The 17,283-nt window shown below is 41.8% G+C and overlaps 1 protein-coding gene across 1 annotated transcript; it reads right to left on the bottom strand.

Annotated features, from left to right (window-relative positions):
- Positions 1-278: 278 nt before the first annotated feature.
- Positions 279-17,079, bottom strand: DLC1 (DLC1 Rho GTPase activating protein). The gene is made up of 11 exons (XM_015828580.1): positions 17,016-17,079; positions 13,512-14,926; positions 11,771-11,947; positions 7,960-8,119; positions 6,413-6,611; positions 4,975-5,188; positions 3,520-3,634; positions 2,903-3,121; positions 1,586-1,803; positions 1,277-1,450; positions 279-399 (listed from the first exon to the last, which is right to left on the bottom strand). Exons 1-11 carry the CDS (start codon positions 17,049-17,051, stop codon positions 279-281), a joined length of 3,048 nt encoding a protein of 1,015 aa, XP_015684066.1. The 5' UTR covers positions 17,052-17,079.
- Between the last annotated feature and the right edge of the window lie 204 nt (positions 17,080-17,283).

The raw sequence follows: 17,283 nt of genomic DNA, 5'->3' as shown, positions 1-17,283 counted from the left end.
TTCTCAGAAGCAATTCACAGCACCTAAGCAACATTAATCTTACCTTTAAAAAAAAGTTGCACCATCCAAAAATGTTCCAGTTAAGACCTACACTATAGGCCTAACACAGACAAAAAAGCAGCTTTAAAAACGCTAGGGACTGTCACATAATTTTGATCGACAATCTCAGACCCATTCCAGAAAGTTTCTCCTCAGGACCTAATGGACATATGATCCGTCCTAAGGCCTTTCCTGAAAACCTCTACATAGGCTGGTACTGTGCTGGTCCACTTGGTCCATCACCTGGACGTTGCTTCCTTGGCCTCAAGATTTTGATTAAGGAAAGAGTCTCTAATCCTCACAACCTCAGCTGCACATAAGTGTCCAAATGCTTTTGTGTACCAGTCAGGCTTGTGTCCCCTGTTTCAAAAAAAGAAAAGGTGTGATTTAAATTGCTTTTCTCCCCAAAATTTTTTTCCTATTAGTAAACAAGTATGGAATAGAAGCAATCAAAGAGATAATAAGTCCATAAGGCTGCCTCAAGGAATGATGGCCTTTTAGAATTATATACAGTATATTTTCCCCAAAATCTCCACTTAGGATCCCAAAGAGATATTTCAAGGCCTTGGAAAGCAGAATTTGCAAATATTTTGGTAGGCAAAACCATCTTTCGGTAGGCAAATCATTTGAGTTGATTTGAAAACCTGTTGTGGGCACTCAGGCAAAAAGGTTGCTGTGGTAAGCAGGCAAACAAATAAATTGCAAATAAAAGAAGGCAACAAGCAAGGTTGCTCCTTTCCATCTGCTCTTGTTCCCAAGAAATCTGGAACATCTACAAAACAATCTCTGGGCTGTCTCTGGCCCCAAATGCATTCTCCAAAAACAGAAGCATGGTTTCTGTCGTTTAAACATACACAAAGCATTTAGTTTTATTCAAAGATTCTAAAAAAAAAAATAAAGTCAGGTAATAAGGAAAATTTCTTTGGAACCCTTAGTATCAATGCCAATCAGTAATCAAAAATAAGCAATTCCAATTAGTTTGAATTGGCTTTTCTACACGGAGAAGGCAAACAAATGCCCTTCAGCACTGGGGATCTTTTATTTTACACAGTCCCTTGCCAATGACCACGCTAGAAGATCATGATTATTCACGATACCTGGAGGCCACAACTGCTTGCACTGTCTTACAATATACAGCATCTAGCTTTGGGCACTGTAACTTTTCATTCCCCAAACATGTTATACTAGAGATAGAATTTCCCTGCCCAGCCTAATGAAAATAGAGGACATAATTTACCTTAAATCAATTCGACACATATAGGTGACTTTGGATTTTCCTGTCCCACAAGGTTCAATAAGATACCTGGACAACAGCACATTCACTCTAATACCAAGGACAGGCGCCCGGTCGTGGTCCACTGAGAAACTTAAGAGGGCGCATGCTCCTTTAGAGAGATTGGTTCTCCAAGTCCTGTTGGAATCAAGCACAACTTCTGTAAGAATGGATGAGAATGTAAGGAAGATGAGCAAGTTTATCCAAAGGTGTTTCTATTCCCAGCTGCTAAATGTTAAGAAAGTGTTTTATGGATACAGCCTGTACAGTTACCTGAGGATAACATGGTCTCTTGCTGGGTGTGGAGCCATATTGTTTTGTACAAACTGATAAACATCCGTCTGGCTATCCAAAGTCTCAATTACTTTAGCATCTAAAAGGTCTTCATCCCAAAGATGCTGTTCTTTAACAATACGGTTTAATACTTCTTCGGGAGTTGCAGGGATTTCAACCACGGATTTCCATAGCCGTAGAGGTGGACCGTCACAAACCTACAAGTACATTGTTGCTAAAGAGTTAATCATGTTTATGCAACAGTCCTTTTCTTGAATCATCATTACCGAATAAATGGAAGCACGCTGATTCAAAATAAAAGATCAAGACACTTCTGACAGTGCTATATCACAATGAAAATTTTTGGTCAGCCACTTTGGCAGAGAACACAGTGTAGAGGGTTTAAAGTAAGAAGGGATATAAATCACCTCCAGTGATTTATTAAAAAGCTGAGTAAAGACGGGGGCCAGTTGTTCAGCATAAAGCTTTCCATCGAGAAGGAATCACTCTATCTGGCACTGGAGCTTTTCTGATCTTTTGCCTAAAAAATACACCTTGCAGAACTTTTTATAGGATTATCAGTGGTGGAAGGCTTGGAGGGGTTGAGATAGGTATAGGACAGTGATGGTGAACCTTTTGGAGACCGAATGCCCAAACTGCAACCCAAAACCCACTTATGCATCGTCGGGTGCTGGGTGGGCGTGGCTAATTGGGTGGGCCTGGCTGCGGTGGTAATGGCAGACTGGGTGGGACTAAAAAGTTCAATCAATCAATTCCAACTTTGCGAGATCTTTTTTTTCCCTGCGAGAAGTTGAAATTGACTGATCGATTGAACCTTTTTTTTTTTGTACACGGTGGTGGAGGCCTAAAGCGAAAAGGTTTTATAAAACCCAGCTGAAGGCCTAGGACTGGGGCAACGGCGCACGTGGCCACAGAGAGGGCTCTGAGTGCCGCCTCTGGCACCTGTGCCATAGGTTCGCCACCACTGGTATAGGAGAATTGTCTAGTGTTGATGTATTGGATTACTTTATATATGTAATATTTAAGCCAGTGGTTGACTCATGACAACCCCAAATCAAAATGTTAAGATTTGCTACAACCTTCATTTTTCATTCAGTTCTTCTAATGAAGAATGATAGGAAGGTCTTAAATAAAACATGCCATGTTTTAGAATACATGCACTATACAAACATCCATAAAGTATCTAAGTTTACAGAAAGACAATGGATGAGATTGAAGGAATAGCGACCATTTAAATTACATTTTGTCTGTTAAAATTTACACACAAACACTAGAAATATGCCAACATAACTGTACCTTTTTATAGGCAAGTTCTGCCGGTTCTGGGGTTGGACAACTGACCCAGCCCTTAAATTTATCCTTTATTTCCTTGAAAAAATCATCCATACAGTCCTGGATATAAGAATGATAACTGGCAGACTCCGAGTTGTTAGTTCGTCCCAAGTCGTCAAAGCTGAGGGGTCTAAGATCTTGTTCTGTATAAGAATTCCGACATCTGCTCATTTCTTCTGGGATCTAAGATTTAGGAAATGAATAAAACAGGGAGTAAATAATTGGAGATTCCCATGATGAGCCAACATTTGATTTTGTTCTGAAGGCAACTGTAAATAACATTGCAGCATTTTGTCGACCGCAGGACCATATCTGATCTCCCCAGAAATATCATGTAGTTCTTCCCTCATTGAAGGGCATGCACACAAACACAATCCCACACACAGAGACGTACACAGATACACACACACAGAATTAGAAGTCACAAAGTATTTTTTAAGATAATTGTCCATTGTAAGCCCTTATGTTGCTTTCCAGAAAGGATAGCTGCCAGAAAGAACATTAGGTATCAAGAACAAAGATACAACCTCTACAGAACACTAGTTCAGGTTGTTAAAATGAGCAAATAGACAAATATTCACCTGAAAAAGCTTCTTGCACTCAGCAATCATGTGGCCTAAGCCTTGAGTTGCAGCCAAATTCTCATTTAAGTCTTTCTGATCCGGTTTTCCCAGACTCTGTTTCCTCTGCATTACCCTATCAATTAACGAACAAGACTAATCAATAAAAGTAGATTAAGAATGCACTACTTGGTCTGATCTGTAAATGAATAATTAAAGCAAAAGGTAAGGACTGCATCCAAAACTTATTTTTATATCTGATTTTCTGCATCCAAGTCAGTGGTTCTCAACCTGTGGGTCGGGACCCCATTTGGGGTCGATCGACCATTTCATGAGGGTCGCCAAGCAAGGCTGTCCGCCATTTTTTTCCCCTTTTCCGGCGGGTGCCTTACCTCCTTTGGGCTGGGCCAGCTGGTGGTCGGCCTGCTCTGTCTCTGCCGCTTGCCAGCTACGCCTCGGCCGGCGCAGGGGGCGGAACCACGCATGCGTGGCGCTCCCGGGCAGGGAAAGCCCTCGACTTACGACCGGTTGGGTAGTCCTCGACTTACGACCGGTTTAGTCCTCGACTTACAACCGGTTTAGTCCTCGACTTACAACCGGTTTAGTCCTCGACTTACGACCGGTTGGGTCGCGGCATTAAAAAGGTTGAGAACCACTGATCTAAGTGTATTTATTTTCAGCTTCCCCCTTCTACTTGTCATGGATGGTATAATTGATGGAAATGACCCTGGTCAATGTTCTTATAATCCATATCTATATGTATTGAAATAGAAGTAAGCCCCATTGATCTCCTTTGCAATCTTATTCTGAAACTAAAAACCACCTACAAGGGGAAGCATCATGCAGGACAATGAGACTTTCTTCAAGTCTTTATTCATCTGACTGTATTGTTAATTATTTTTATATAAGATTAAGATGGTTCACGAGCCAAAAACAACCTCTTTAGTCAGTCTTCTATTTTTGAAATATCAATGTAGACTGGATAACCATTTGACTGGGATATGGCATAAGGCTCCTGTCTTGAACAGAGGGTTAGACTAGACAGTGTTTCTCAACCTTGACAATTTTAAGGCATGTGGACTTCAACTCCCAGAATTCCACAGCCAGCATTGCTGGCTGTGGAATTCTGGGAGTTGAAGTCCACATGCCTTAAAATTGTCAAGGTTGAGAAACACTGGACTAGAAGACCTTCAAGGTCCCTTCCAGCCCTATGATTCCAGAACTTTCACATACAGATGTTGAATAATTTTCTTTGGCGAAAGAACTGAGAGATAACATATGGGCATGATAACATGCAACACTCCGTCTCTGAAATTGGTGTTTATAAATCGTAGCCCTACATAAATAAAATCAATATCTTATAAGAATAGCAAATTAAAATACAAAGCAGTTTGGTAGGGTTGAAAGGAAAAGCTTCTTCAATGGTGTAGTAGCCCACTAGTGTTGGAACTCAGGTAGAACAATAAGGAGACGTACCTTGGAGAAGAACTTTCTCTTTTAAGGGTGTTCAAGTGGAAAAGAGATGGCGCTAAACACACCGCCAGGTTTGTTGGCGTCATCTGGTTTTCTTTCACGGCAGCTGTGACATCACTCAGAAAATACAGAAGAATCTGTAGGACTTCTCTGTTCTCATCTGGTAGAAGCATAATGGCTGCCTTGATGGCTTGAAGGCGCTGGTCTTTTGGCACATCTGCACAAAATTAGCAGTCTTCCCATCAACTCCTTGATTTTCCACCCATGCAGCATGAATGCATCCCAAAGCAAACTCTTTAACTTTGGCTATTTTTGACTTTAGTCTGAAGCGATTTCCTTTAGCCTGCTGCATACCATTCATGGTAAATGAAAGAATTTTCTTTTTTGTTTTTGGTCAACAGCATAACTGCCCTCAGGTATTTCCTGCTTAGCAAGGGACTCCAGGGTGAAACAAAGCCCCGAATAGTCCAAAGTTAAATTTAGAATTTAATTTTGAGAGCAGCAGAATTGCTAAAAGGGCTTTCACAAATTAGATTGTTCAGTTTATGAACAAACATAGCAACGGATACTTTATCATTAAACCCCATCAACAAGAACTGAAATAAAGGTTTGTGTACACCAGTGAAACATGTTCCTTAACTGGAAAGTCAAGTTAAAATAAGTAGCCCTTAAACTATTCCTGATTTGACCCAACAGAATATTCAGGCTGTGCTTCAAGAAGCAGATAAACTATGACAGAGCAAAGAAAAGAATCTGTAGCTGTACAGCAGAGATGACCGTGACACAATGCTACGGTTACAAGGCACAACAAATACTCCATGCCAGTCATGGCAAACCTTTTAGAGACCGAGTGCCCAAACTGCAACCGAAAACCCACTTATGTATCATCGGGTGCCGGTTGGGCGTAGCCCATTGGGTGGGTGTGGCCCATTAGGTGGGCATGGCCCACATGGTGGGTGTGGCTGCGGTGGTAACGGCAGACTGGGTGGGACTAAAAAGTTCAGTCAATCAATTCCAACTTTGCGAGATCTTTTTTTCCCCCGCGAGAAGTTAAAATCGATTGATTGATTGAACCTTTTTATTTTTTTGCACACAGCGGCGGAGGCCTAAAGCGAAAAGGTTTTATAAAACCCAGCTGAAGGCGTAGGACTGGGGTGACGGCGCGCGTGCCCACAGAGAGGGCTCTGCGTGCCACCTGTGGCATGCGTGCCATAGGTTCGCCACCTCAGCTCTATGCCATACTTTGCCTTGATTTACTGCATAACATTTGATAAAGGGTGGAAGACAAAGCTGATACATTTTGGTCCTGCAAAAGGATGGAACATTAAATTGCACATTTGTTCTGTGGCCAGAGATTCTAAATTAGAGCAGGCAAATTTTATGAGCTTTTATTCTGTCTGGGCCCTTTAAGGAAAGGTGGATATGAGCATCACTGACTTACACTGGTAGATTTGTAAAAAAGTCTCTGAAAGCTTGTTGGTCATGAGAGGTTCTGACAGGTTGCGGAAATACTGTTTGAGCATATCGGCCACGTCATAAGCAGACTGCCCTTCGTAATTCACTTTGCCTATTGCATTCTCGTTCATTTGTCGCAATGCCTGGATTCTTGACTTGACTCCAGATTTTCGGAAAAGGCCAACCTGTGCAACAGAAGAAAAGTGTTCCGTGTGACACAAAACAGGAACCTGTTACCAATAACTCTTTTACCTGTGGGCACTGGGATTAAATTCAGCATCTGATTTTGGTGAATAAACAACAGGCTGTACAGCCCTTTCTATATTTCTTTTACATTAGTTCTGATGTGGAAAATGTCTTGCTGGATTAAAAAGTTAACATGCACAGGCCAGTCTAGAATATTATACTATTAGCTCTTTTTGCTAGGACACCCGAATAGGAGAGGCAAAGTGGATGGTTGACAATAAAACTGTTTCAGGGATTTATTTATTTACTAGCTGTACCCGGCCACGCGTTGCTGTGGCTCAGTCTGGTAAAAGCGTGTGTTGCTTTTACGTCCAACAGATGGCGCTGTTTTTCAAAAAAACATGTTTTTACCTGTCACAGGTGTGACATCTATATAATATAGGTACATAAAAACACGCGCGTATTCGAATGCAACGTTGTGTCAAAATTTCAAAGCAATCGGTGAAGAACTTTCGGAGATTTAAGATTTTGAATAAACCAACATTTACATTTTTATTTATATAGATTGTATGGCATATCATGCATGGAATAGCAATATAAATTAACATTTCAACTCAATTAGTAGAACCCAATAAAATGGGTTATGTGCAGGTAGACCTCGACTTATGACCATAATTGAGTCCAAAATTTCTGTGGTTAAGCGAGACCTTGGTTGTGAGTTTTGCCCCATTTTACAACCTGTCTTGCCTCCGTTATTAAGTGAATTACTGCAGTGGGTCAGTTAGTAACCTGGTTGTTGAGTGAATCTGGCTTCCCCATTAATTTTGCTTGTCAGAAGGTCGCACAAGGTGGTCACATGACTCCGGGACACAGCAACCGTAATAAATATGAACCAGTTGCCAAGCATCTGAATTTTGATCACATGATCATGGGGATGCCAGCAGTTCAAAGAAGCCACCTCTGAGCTGGATGGCAGGCCGACAGCTGAGGAGGTGATGCAGTGGGTCTTGCCGGGAAAAGGAGAGCATGCGAGACTAGGAGGGACGGGACGGGACGGGACAGGAGGGAGGGAAACCAGCCGTGTCGGGATGCATCCGGCCGCGTGGGACCTCGGCGAGTTAGCAGGTGGCTGGTTGAAGAGGGACAGTTGCCATCTCCGGGGCATGGCGCCCGTGCCCACAGAGAGGGCTCTGAGTGCCGCCTCTGGCATGCGTGCCATAGGTTCGCCACCACTGTTCTATACAATTCTAGTAGAGAAACTTAAACAATGCAACCTCAGCACTAACAGGAAGTGAACCTCTGTAACAGTGGAAGATCCCAATCCTAGGTCAGGTTGAAGACACTAACCTGATCCAAACAGTTGTTACGAAGGTATCTCATAGCTTGCTGAATACTCTGCGGAAGTGGTTGTCCGGCACGTTGTACATTAACTATGAGGGGAACGCCAAACACATTTCGATCTTTGTAATCTGGGACTTTTATCCTTTTCATAAACTTTGGCACAGCCCTGTAGAAGATCAGAAATAATTTCATAAACAAAGTCAGTCGCCTGTGTTGCTTTTCTCAAATATGCACCATGTGCTTCTGTTTTCAACTCTTTGTCTGTGGGTTAAAAAAAATGCCAGAAAACAGCCCACATGACTGAGAATAGCAGCACAGAAAACCGGATTAAGGCACTGAAATTTGCAACATTCTGCTATGTTAAGAAAAAGACTTGGGGAAAAAAAAACCCCTTAAAACGTTAAGTGTAATATTAGGGAGAAGAGCCATGAACAGTTCTTAAATATTTTCATAAGTATGGTTGAAGTAATTACTTTATTGGTACAGGTAGTCCTTGACTTACAACAGTTCATTTAGTGACCGTTGGAAGTTACAACAGCACTGAAAAAAGTGACTTATGACCATTAATTTCATTGTGAGTTACACAATGACAATAAAGATATTCTATTCTATTCTTTCCATATTCTATTCTTTCCATATTCTTTCCATATTCTATTCTATTCTATTCTATTCTATTCTATTCCCTATTCTGTCCTATTCTGTTCTATTCTATTCTATTCCGTTCTATTCTATTCTATTCTTTCCATATTCTATTCTATTCTATTCTTTCCATATTCTATTCTATTCTATTCTATTCTATTCTATTCTATTCTATTCTATTCTATTCCCTATTCTATTCTATTCTATTCCCTATTCTATTCTATTCTATTCTAGTCCAGTCCATTCTTTCCATATTCTATTCTATTCTTTCCATATTCTTTCCATATTCTATTCTATTCTATTCTATTCTATTCCGTTCCATTCCATTCCATTCCATTCCATTCCATTCCATTCCCTATTCTATTCTATTCTATTCTATTCTATTCTATTCTATTCTATTCTATTCTATTCTATTCTATTCTCTTTCTATTCTATTCATTTTTTTACAGTTATGACCGTTGCAGCATTCCCATGATCACATGATCAAAATTAAGATGCTTGGGAACTGACTCACGTTTCTGACTGCTGCTGTATCTCAGATCAGGTGATCACTTTTTGCGACCTTGACAATCAAAATCAATAGGAAAGCCAGATTCACTTAACCACCGTGCTACTAATTTAACAACTGCAGTGATTCACTTAACAACTGTGTCAAGAAAGCTCGTAAAATGGGGCAAAAATTCACTTAACAAATGTCTTGCTTAGCAACTGAAAATTGGGGGCTCAGTTGTGGTTGTAAGTCAAGGACTAGCTGTACTTTAATCAGTGCTGTTATTGTTGTTGTTATCTTATATGTGGGTAATCTACACTTAGATTAACAGTAAGACTGATGGAAACTTAAGAATTCAAACCAGCATCTAAGAATACAGGCCGTTCCAAGCGTGATGGTTTTGTTTAAAATTAGGATATTCGGGTCTGATAAATGCAGCATTTTCAGATACTGTGGGAGTCCTTTAGGTATTGCTCTAAAGCAGGGGTGTCAAACTCAATTTCATTGAGGGCCACATCAACCTTGCGGTTGCCCTCAGGGGGGGCGGGTGTGTGTGGCCAGGGTAGGTGCGGCCTACTGGGTGGGCATGGCCAGCTCTACATCGTTCGTGTCAAGGGGGCCTGTGGGGGCCTGGGCAGGAGTGGGACAGATCTGAGGGTCTCTGGCAGAAGGGGGTGGGACCGGAACAAACGCCAAGGCATGGTCCATTTCTTCATTCCTCACAAAGGGTGACACTTCCCCAGCATGCACCCAGGGGGCAGGGCCGATGAGGCAGGGGCTGGTTCCTTGCTGTTTCCAGATGGCCTTGTGGAGCTAAGACTGAATGCGTTTCAGCATAGATGGCCACCACAAAATTGTACATTGGCTCCCGGCCGGCCTGGACCAGGGCCAAGGCAGTGGGGGCCGTTCCCTCACTGTTTCCATGATGGCTTCGCGGGCCACATGAAACCACTTCGCGGGTCGCATCCGGCCCCCGGGCCTTGTTTTGACATGTCTGCTCTAAAGTCTCCAATCATCATCATCATCATGCAATCTATAGTTAGATTCACAATCTAAGACTGGGGTAGAAATTATTATTATTTGCAACAAGGATTTTTCGGATCTGCATTTCCACATCATTTCAATATTGGGCATAGAAACCTTGAAACAACTAAAGAGTCAGCACTTTCTTCCCTTCTTTTCAAAAATTCAGCAGGAGAGCCTTGAAAAAGCAAGCAAATATACGCCTTGCTTGGACCATCACCATCGGAACTAAAGCTATTTGTTCTATTTTCCATCGGTCGACTGTCTTTCCTTTGAAATCCATCCCTTCAGCTTAGAAATAATTTCTAGCCAGTATGCCAATATCAGTACAGACTTTAAAAAAAACCCAAAATCTATTTTGAATTTTGGGGCCACACCAGAACAAATTAACCGGTCACATCAAAAAATGCCTTAAGAGGTAGGCAGAGAATAAATCAATGAATGTAGTAGTAATTACTTAGTTAATCTTCCCTGGCCAATAGGCACAGCAGAACACGAGGGTGGCCGTGACAACACAAATAAGAATCAAATACAAATCTAGCAGCCAATGACCCCTTTATAATCTTGCTTTTTCAGGACCCTCGGGAGAAGACGGACACGTGAACAATGATCTTTTTGTGTACTAAACGATTGGCTTTAGAAAGCCCTCAAACACATTCTACCACCCACCAGCTTGTGTCACAGCAGGAAATTGATGTAATACATGGGTGTTTGCCAGAAATAAACTTCATTTCGACAAATGGCCCTTTTCAGATACAGCCCCCCCCTTGACCTCCCCCAACCTCTTCCTTTCCAACCGCCTCTTCTACCCACTTGAGTAAAAAGGCCTTTCCGTTGGCTTTCAACTATCCAATATATCAGAGCCCTGCTATTTTACTTAATCATTTAAGAATTTTTTAGCGGAGAGCAACAATTCGCAAGACCGGCAGACCTAGGAATGTCAAAAGCCAAAGAAATCCTAACTCAATGGTATGATTATTTTGTAGGTCTATGAATGACTGGTTCACATACGAGCACCCCACCTCATTTATATTTCCACAGTTTGAAAGAGTGTTATTGATACAAGCGTATGCGTAGCTTTCATTTTGTTAAAATACACAGGGGTGGAATGCAAGGGAAAATGAAACAGACACATATTACGATGCCCACTGAGAATCTCAAGCATGCAAACGGCTCAGGGCTTATTTTGGTCAGTCAAGACACACAGCTTCTGAATTTAGCACAGTTCCCATAATAACAGCATTTGAATAGGAAGAGCTTTGATGATGGACTTAAAATACTCAGCCCTAGACAAAAGAGAGGAGGGGAGGAGAAAGAGTCAGCCAGATGTTGAAATAGCAATTACATTCAATACCCCATGAAAAAAAAATATACTTTGTACTTTTTTGGGTGCTACAAATGGAAATTATGAAGTGATTTTTTTTAAACAAACATTTTTCATTTGGAGTGTACTATTTAGCCAGTGGACATGAATGTTTGTATATTCTAATGTAATCCTTAAGGCCAGGCGGTGTCTGTTAAATATTTTAAAAAACCAATTCTTATCCCTTCGGAGACAATGCATTTCCCCACTTTAGCAAAAAAAATCAGTTGGGCTGGATAGGAATCAAGAATTAGCAGTAGATCCTGTTATTTGTAGGTTCTGACTAGTAAACAGTTCCTTACCAGTTGAATCCATGTTTGTTGGAAGGTGTGTATTTCTCCAAGAGTGCAGTTAATTTCAGGAGGGAATACTTCTGCAGCAAGTTCATCTGTGTAACGGACTGACAGTCAATCTGTAAGGCTACTGAACTTAAGCTGGGCCGATGGGAACTCTGGAAGCTGTGCCACCTCATTCTGTGTCTTTAAAAAAGAAAGAAACGACACTGAATGATTTCGAACCACGTAGACGGGTTTAAACAAATGGAGAAGCCGAAGCAACTGAGTGGAATTGTATCCCAATATAGACTTGCCTATGGGGATTATTAAACAATCTTATTATGTCAGAATCTCACATTTCTACGATATTAGATTTTTTTTTATCTATTTGTGCAGAATGTATTATACTAGAGCAGTGGTGGCGAACCTATGGCATACGTGCCAGAGGCGGCACTCGGAGCCCTCTCTGTGGGCACACATACTGTTGCCCCAGCCTCGACTCCCCCCACGACCCCCTCCTCACCAGCAACCCCCCCTGGAGGAGAGTCGCCCCCCAAGTGTGTCCCACACGGAGCAGCACAGCCAAGGACACGGCAGCCAGGCAGCATAGACAAGACTCTGCCCGCACGCCCCATCGTGCACAGTTGATGCTGCGGGGCACGGGCAGAGGGCGTGGCCGCCATGGTGCTGCTGGGTTACCTGGGCGATCTGCGGCGGGTCCTGGAGGTGGTGAGTGGCCCTGCAGGCAGGCGGGGCAGGGGATGGTGGCGGGGCCAGTTTTTGGGCACTCAGTCTCTAAAAGGCTCACCATTACTGTACTAGAGTTTGTTTGAATTGTCAAATGTTTGGATATTTGCTGAGATTTAGACAATGTTTCTACTGTAAGAATTTTATCTGCACAGAACATAATCGCAAAAAATAATTGAGCATTCAATGATAACATAATCAACAATACTAGGCAGCTAAACTACTATACTTGGATAATCTAACTTTTCTTATTCTACAGAAGGTAATTAAGCATTATTCAGTGTCACCCCTAGTATCGGCTCATCCCTTCTTATAGAGTATGTTCTAGCTTAAGGAATGGCAATTGATTTCTGTATAGCTTCTGCAACATAATTGTCAAGCACAAAAATCTTGCAGTCTATAAAAATAACTAGCTGGATTATTTTAGAAAAATCAAAACACTACAGTTGTAATGTAAGAATATATTGCACTATCCTTTATCAAGCCAAAAATATTCTGATGTGAACTGTTTCCAAGTGGATGGCTACTGGCTACATCAACCTGTAGTTTGTCAAGAATATGCCTATTTATTTTCTATTTGGAGAACATTAATACTGAAAACTTTTCTTGATGCCTACGATCACTGCACATTTTAAAATTACATTTGGAAGACATCTCCCATAGAGGAAAGGATGAACAAGCAGATTTCATTGCATTGTTTCAAATTATTCTTTTCCCTGCCTTGTCTGTTTATTTAGTAAATGTGAAAGTTATTTTAAAATTACTTTCCATTTCATAAAGTCCTGAAGTTTCCTTCAAACAAACTTGAGAGTTATGCATGACAGGCTACTTAAGTTGATTCTTGACCTTGAACTTTTTCTACCGTCTGGCATAAAAGGCAGGATAATATTTTTTTCTATGCCCAGCATCCACATTTGATTAATAAATCTGAATATTAAAAATATTTATGCACATATGGATAAATAAGTATACTTTACTCTAACATCTGCTACTCTTCTTAGACTAAAATCTGTCCACTGACCTGTTGGAACGCGTCAGTGATGCCCCCACCCCAGAATCCCTTCTCTCCTGGATTCCTACAGCCTCCTCAGTTTCATTCAGTGAATTTCCTGTGCTGTCAAGATCACTGGGCATGGTTCTGTCATGGTCCACATCTAGCAGGATTTGCTTGGGAGAAGAAGGGCATGGAGAAATAGAGTCTAAAGCTGAATCAGAGTCTCCTTCATCAGAAAATTTCTCTGACCACTGGTTCACAATTTTTTGCATGCCTTTGACGTGATACAGGATGTCGTCAAGTTCAGGAAAGAGATCCTCATTCTCCAGATCAGCCAGATTTCCTGTGCTAGAATATAATATGGAACCTGGCACGTTGTCATAAATGCTGAGGCGACTGCACACTGAGCTGGAGGAGTTGCGTCTCCTTCCTAGGCTCATATCTTTGGAACTGTCAGAACTATTCTCACGCCGGAGAGAAAGATGTCCGTGTCCATGGAAGCTTCCTGTTCTCCAGTTCACCGAACTACTCTTTGGTGGAGCAAAGTTACCATTGGAGAGGGCTTTGGGAAACGTTCCAGGTTTGTGGTCTTCAGGAATGAAAAAGATAGTATCCTCTGCAAAGCTATCCCTGTTTTTAAAGTTTTGTTCCATGACATCGTTAAATGTCGATTGGTTGAAAGGGTCAAAGCCTTCTAGGTACATTCCCACACGCTTATTGTAGGCACCCAGGCTACGTGTCCTCGTGATGGGGCTGGGAGTGCTAACTGCACTGCTGGTCTCGGACTGGCTGCTGCTACTGCTGGTCTGCGTGGAGTTGGAAACGCTTCTTTTGCGAACCATCGGGAAATTGATGTGATTGCCATTGAGAGTGGAGATCTCCACGCAATTAAGTTGCTTTAGTTTCTCTTCATCCATGCCTTCTTGCAAAATTGGGCCACTGATGATCAGGCCAAGCTTTGAAGGAGCTTTACTCTTCCCATGATGAGAGCCTTTTATCTTCAGGCTTTCCATCCTCTTTAGCAGGCCTCTTGTTTTGGATTTGGTGTTCTTCTCGTTGGCTTTCACACCGCAACTGAAACTCGATAGCTCTTTAGTGGTGGGCAGACTGCCCTCATTTTCTACAAGCTTTCCCGAAGAGGTAATGCTAATGACCGAGTTTGTCCTGGAGGTGACTGCATCCTTCTGGGAGGTAGATGGGTGGCTGTTGTTGCTGCTCATACTGTGGATGGAAGCTATCTCATGATGTTCACTCTGCTCCATCAGCACGCTCTCGTGACTGGTTGCACTGCTAAGATGAGCCACTTCTGGGGATGTGGAATTCATATCAAACTTTGGAGAGAAAATGTTAAATTCTTCCAGTCTGGACCACCTCTTGCTGTCTCGCTGGAACATCCACTTTCCACTGATTGCACAAGGCTCATCTTCATCTGAATCCTCACTCTGCAACAAAACAGAGTACAACGAATAAGCTCAATGGTTTGGTAAGGAATTGCAACCAACATGGCTGAGAATTATGGGAAATGATCTCGCTACAAAATTAGGTATACATTTGTTCTTGTGGGTCCTATACTTTCTTGTAAATCAGCTCAGCTAAGAACTAAAGGGATTCATTAGGTTTCACTCCATGAACCATTACTGCACATTTGGTCCCATTTCCAGTCACATCATAAGCCCACCAAGTGGGTGGTTGATTGGGTATTTCGTTTAAAAAAAAGTTATCCAAGTGGTTTTTTAGAAGTCACAATGTCACTGTTTCTCAATCCTTTGTGAACAATTTAAAGGGCCGATCACTGTCTATAAAATACTTAGAAGTTCTCTTCGAATCTGGGTGTGCCTAATCGCACAAACATGTCCTAATTCTTCAGTTCCATCACTGCTTGAAGCCAGGACTCTCCAGATTGAGAAATATCTGAAATGTCTTTCTAAAAATCTTCATCAGAAGCTGCCCCATCCCTATATGATTCCGGGTTAACTAACGATTACTGTAATAAGAACTGTGTCTTTGAAAAAAACATTCAGCAACTGGAACTAAATGCTTCTGGTAAGTATTGACTCAGATAAGGCCATTGGAATTTATCTTGCCTGTTTGTTTGATTTTTTAATATATATTTGTTTATTTCTGGTTTGGGACCTAGATACCTTAGATAATAGTTAAAATTGAATAATCTAGATCAGTGGTGGCGAACCTATGGCACGCGTGCCACAGGTGGCACACAGAGCCCTCTCTGTGGGCACACGCACCGACGCCCCAGTCCTAGGCCTTCAGCTGGGTTTTATAAAACCTTTTCGATTTAAGCTTCCGCCGCTGTGTGCAAAAAAAAGATTTAATCAATCAATCAATCAATTTCAACTTCTCGCAGGAAAAAAAAATCTCGCAAAGTTGGAATTGATTGAACATTTTAGTCCCACCCAATCTGCCGTTACCACCGCAGCCACACCCACCCAATGGGCCATGCCCACCCGGCACCTGATGATACATAAGTGGGTTTTGGGTTGCAGTTTGGGCACTCGGTCTCTAAAAGGTTCGCCATCACTGATCTAGATTCTAGATTATTCAATTTTAACTATTATCTTTATTTGGGCAGAAGAAAACTTTGCTGATGTTCTTTTAACAATTGATGAAAATATGCAAAATAGAACAAAAGTAGGCATCGCCATAACTGCTTCTAAAAGAAAATGCTATTCATCTACCTATTGCCAATTTCTGTAGCCCTTCTGATATTGACATGAATAACAAAACTTCAGACAGGTTTTGGGACCAAACAGTGCCTTAACGATCCTGGTTGTTTCTTATTTTCACGGCCATGAAAGCTAGAATACTCTTTTGTGTAGCCTTGAAAAAAATAAAACAAGCTTATTCAAACCCATATTAGTATTTTTAAAATAAAAACCTGACCAAAGAGGTCGGTTTTTGGCAGGTGAACTTTAACTTTATATTAAAATAATGAACAACACAAACAGACTAATAAAGACTTGAAGGAATTGTCCAAGTGGTGCTATCTCTTGCAGGTGGTTTTAGGATTTCACCGTAAGACGCCAAAGGAGACCGAGTGTGCTTCTATGTCTATTCCAGTGGTTCTCAACCTTTTTAATGCCGTGACCCCAACCGGTCGTAAGTCGAGGACTAAATCGGTAGTAAGTCGAGGACTAAACCGGTTGTAAGTCGAGGACTACCCAACCGGTCGTAAGTCGAGGACTTTCCCTGCCTGGGAGCGCCGCGCATGCGTGGTTCCGCCCCTGCGCTGGCCGAGGCGTAGCTGGCAAGCGGCAGAGACGGAGCAGGCCGACCACCAGCTGGCCCAGCCCAAGGGAGGTAAGGCACCCGCGGGGAAAAAATGGACAAAAAAAATGGCGGACAGCCTTGCTTGGCGACCCCCGTGAAATGGTCGATCGACCCCAAATGGGGTCCCGACCCACAGGTTGAGAACCACTGGTCTATACATATAGATGTGGCTTACAAAAGCATTTTCAGGGTCATTCCCATCAATAATTTACAAATGTTGCAATAGTTTTTGTCAAATATACTTACCCGTTTCCTATGTGGGCTGATTTCTAGTTTCATCATTGCACACTTGTTTAAAGTATTTAAACGCCTACGGAAGAAAATAAAAATAAAATAAAACAAACAAGATTAACATAAATATTTCGTTCTGGGCTACCTGCTCTTCCGACCAAAGGGATTATTTGCAAAAGCTCTCGCTAAGCTTATTTACACAGAAACTAGGGAGAGAAGAACCTAAAAAATAAAAATAAATAACACTTCTGTTTAATTAACTCCACGCTACATCAGCTGGATA

This window comes from Protobothrops mucrosquamatus, unplaced genomic scaffold, assembly GCF_001527695.2.
Source record: "Protobothrops mucrosquamatus isolate PMUCROS unplaced genomic scaffold, P.Mucros_1.0 scaffold4684, whole genome shotgun sequence".
NCBI classification, from domain to species: Eukaryota; Metazoa; Chordata; class Lepidosauria; order Squamata; family Viperidae; genus Protobothrops; species Protobothrops mucrosquamatus.
Note: the sequence above shows the minus strand (reverse complement) of the source record. Positions and strands in the feature narration are given on the sequence as shown.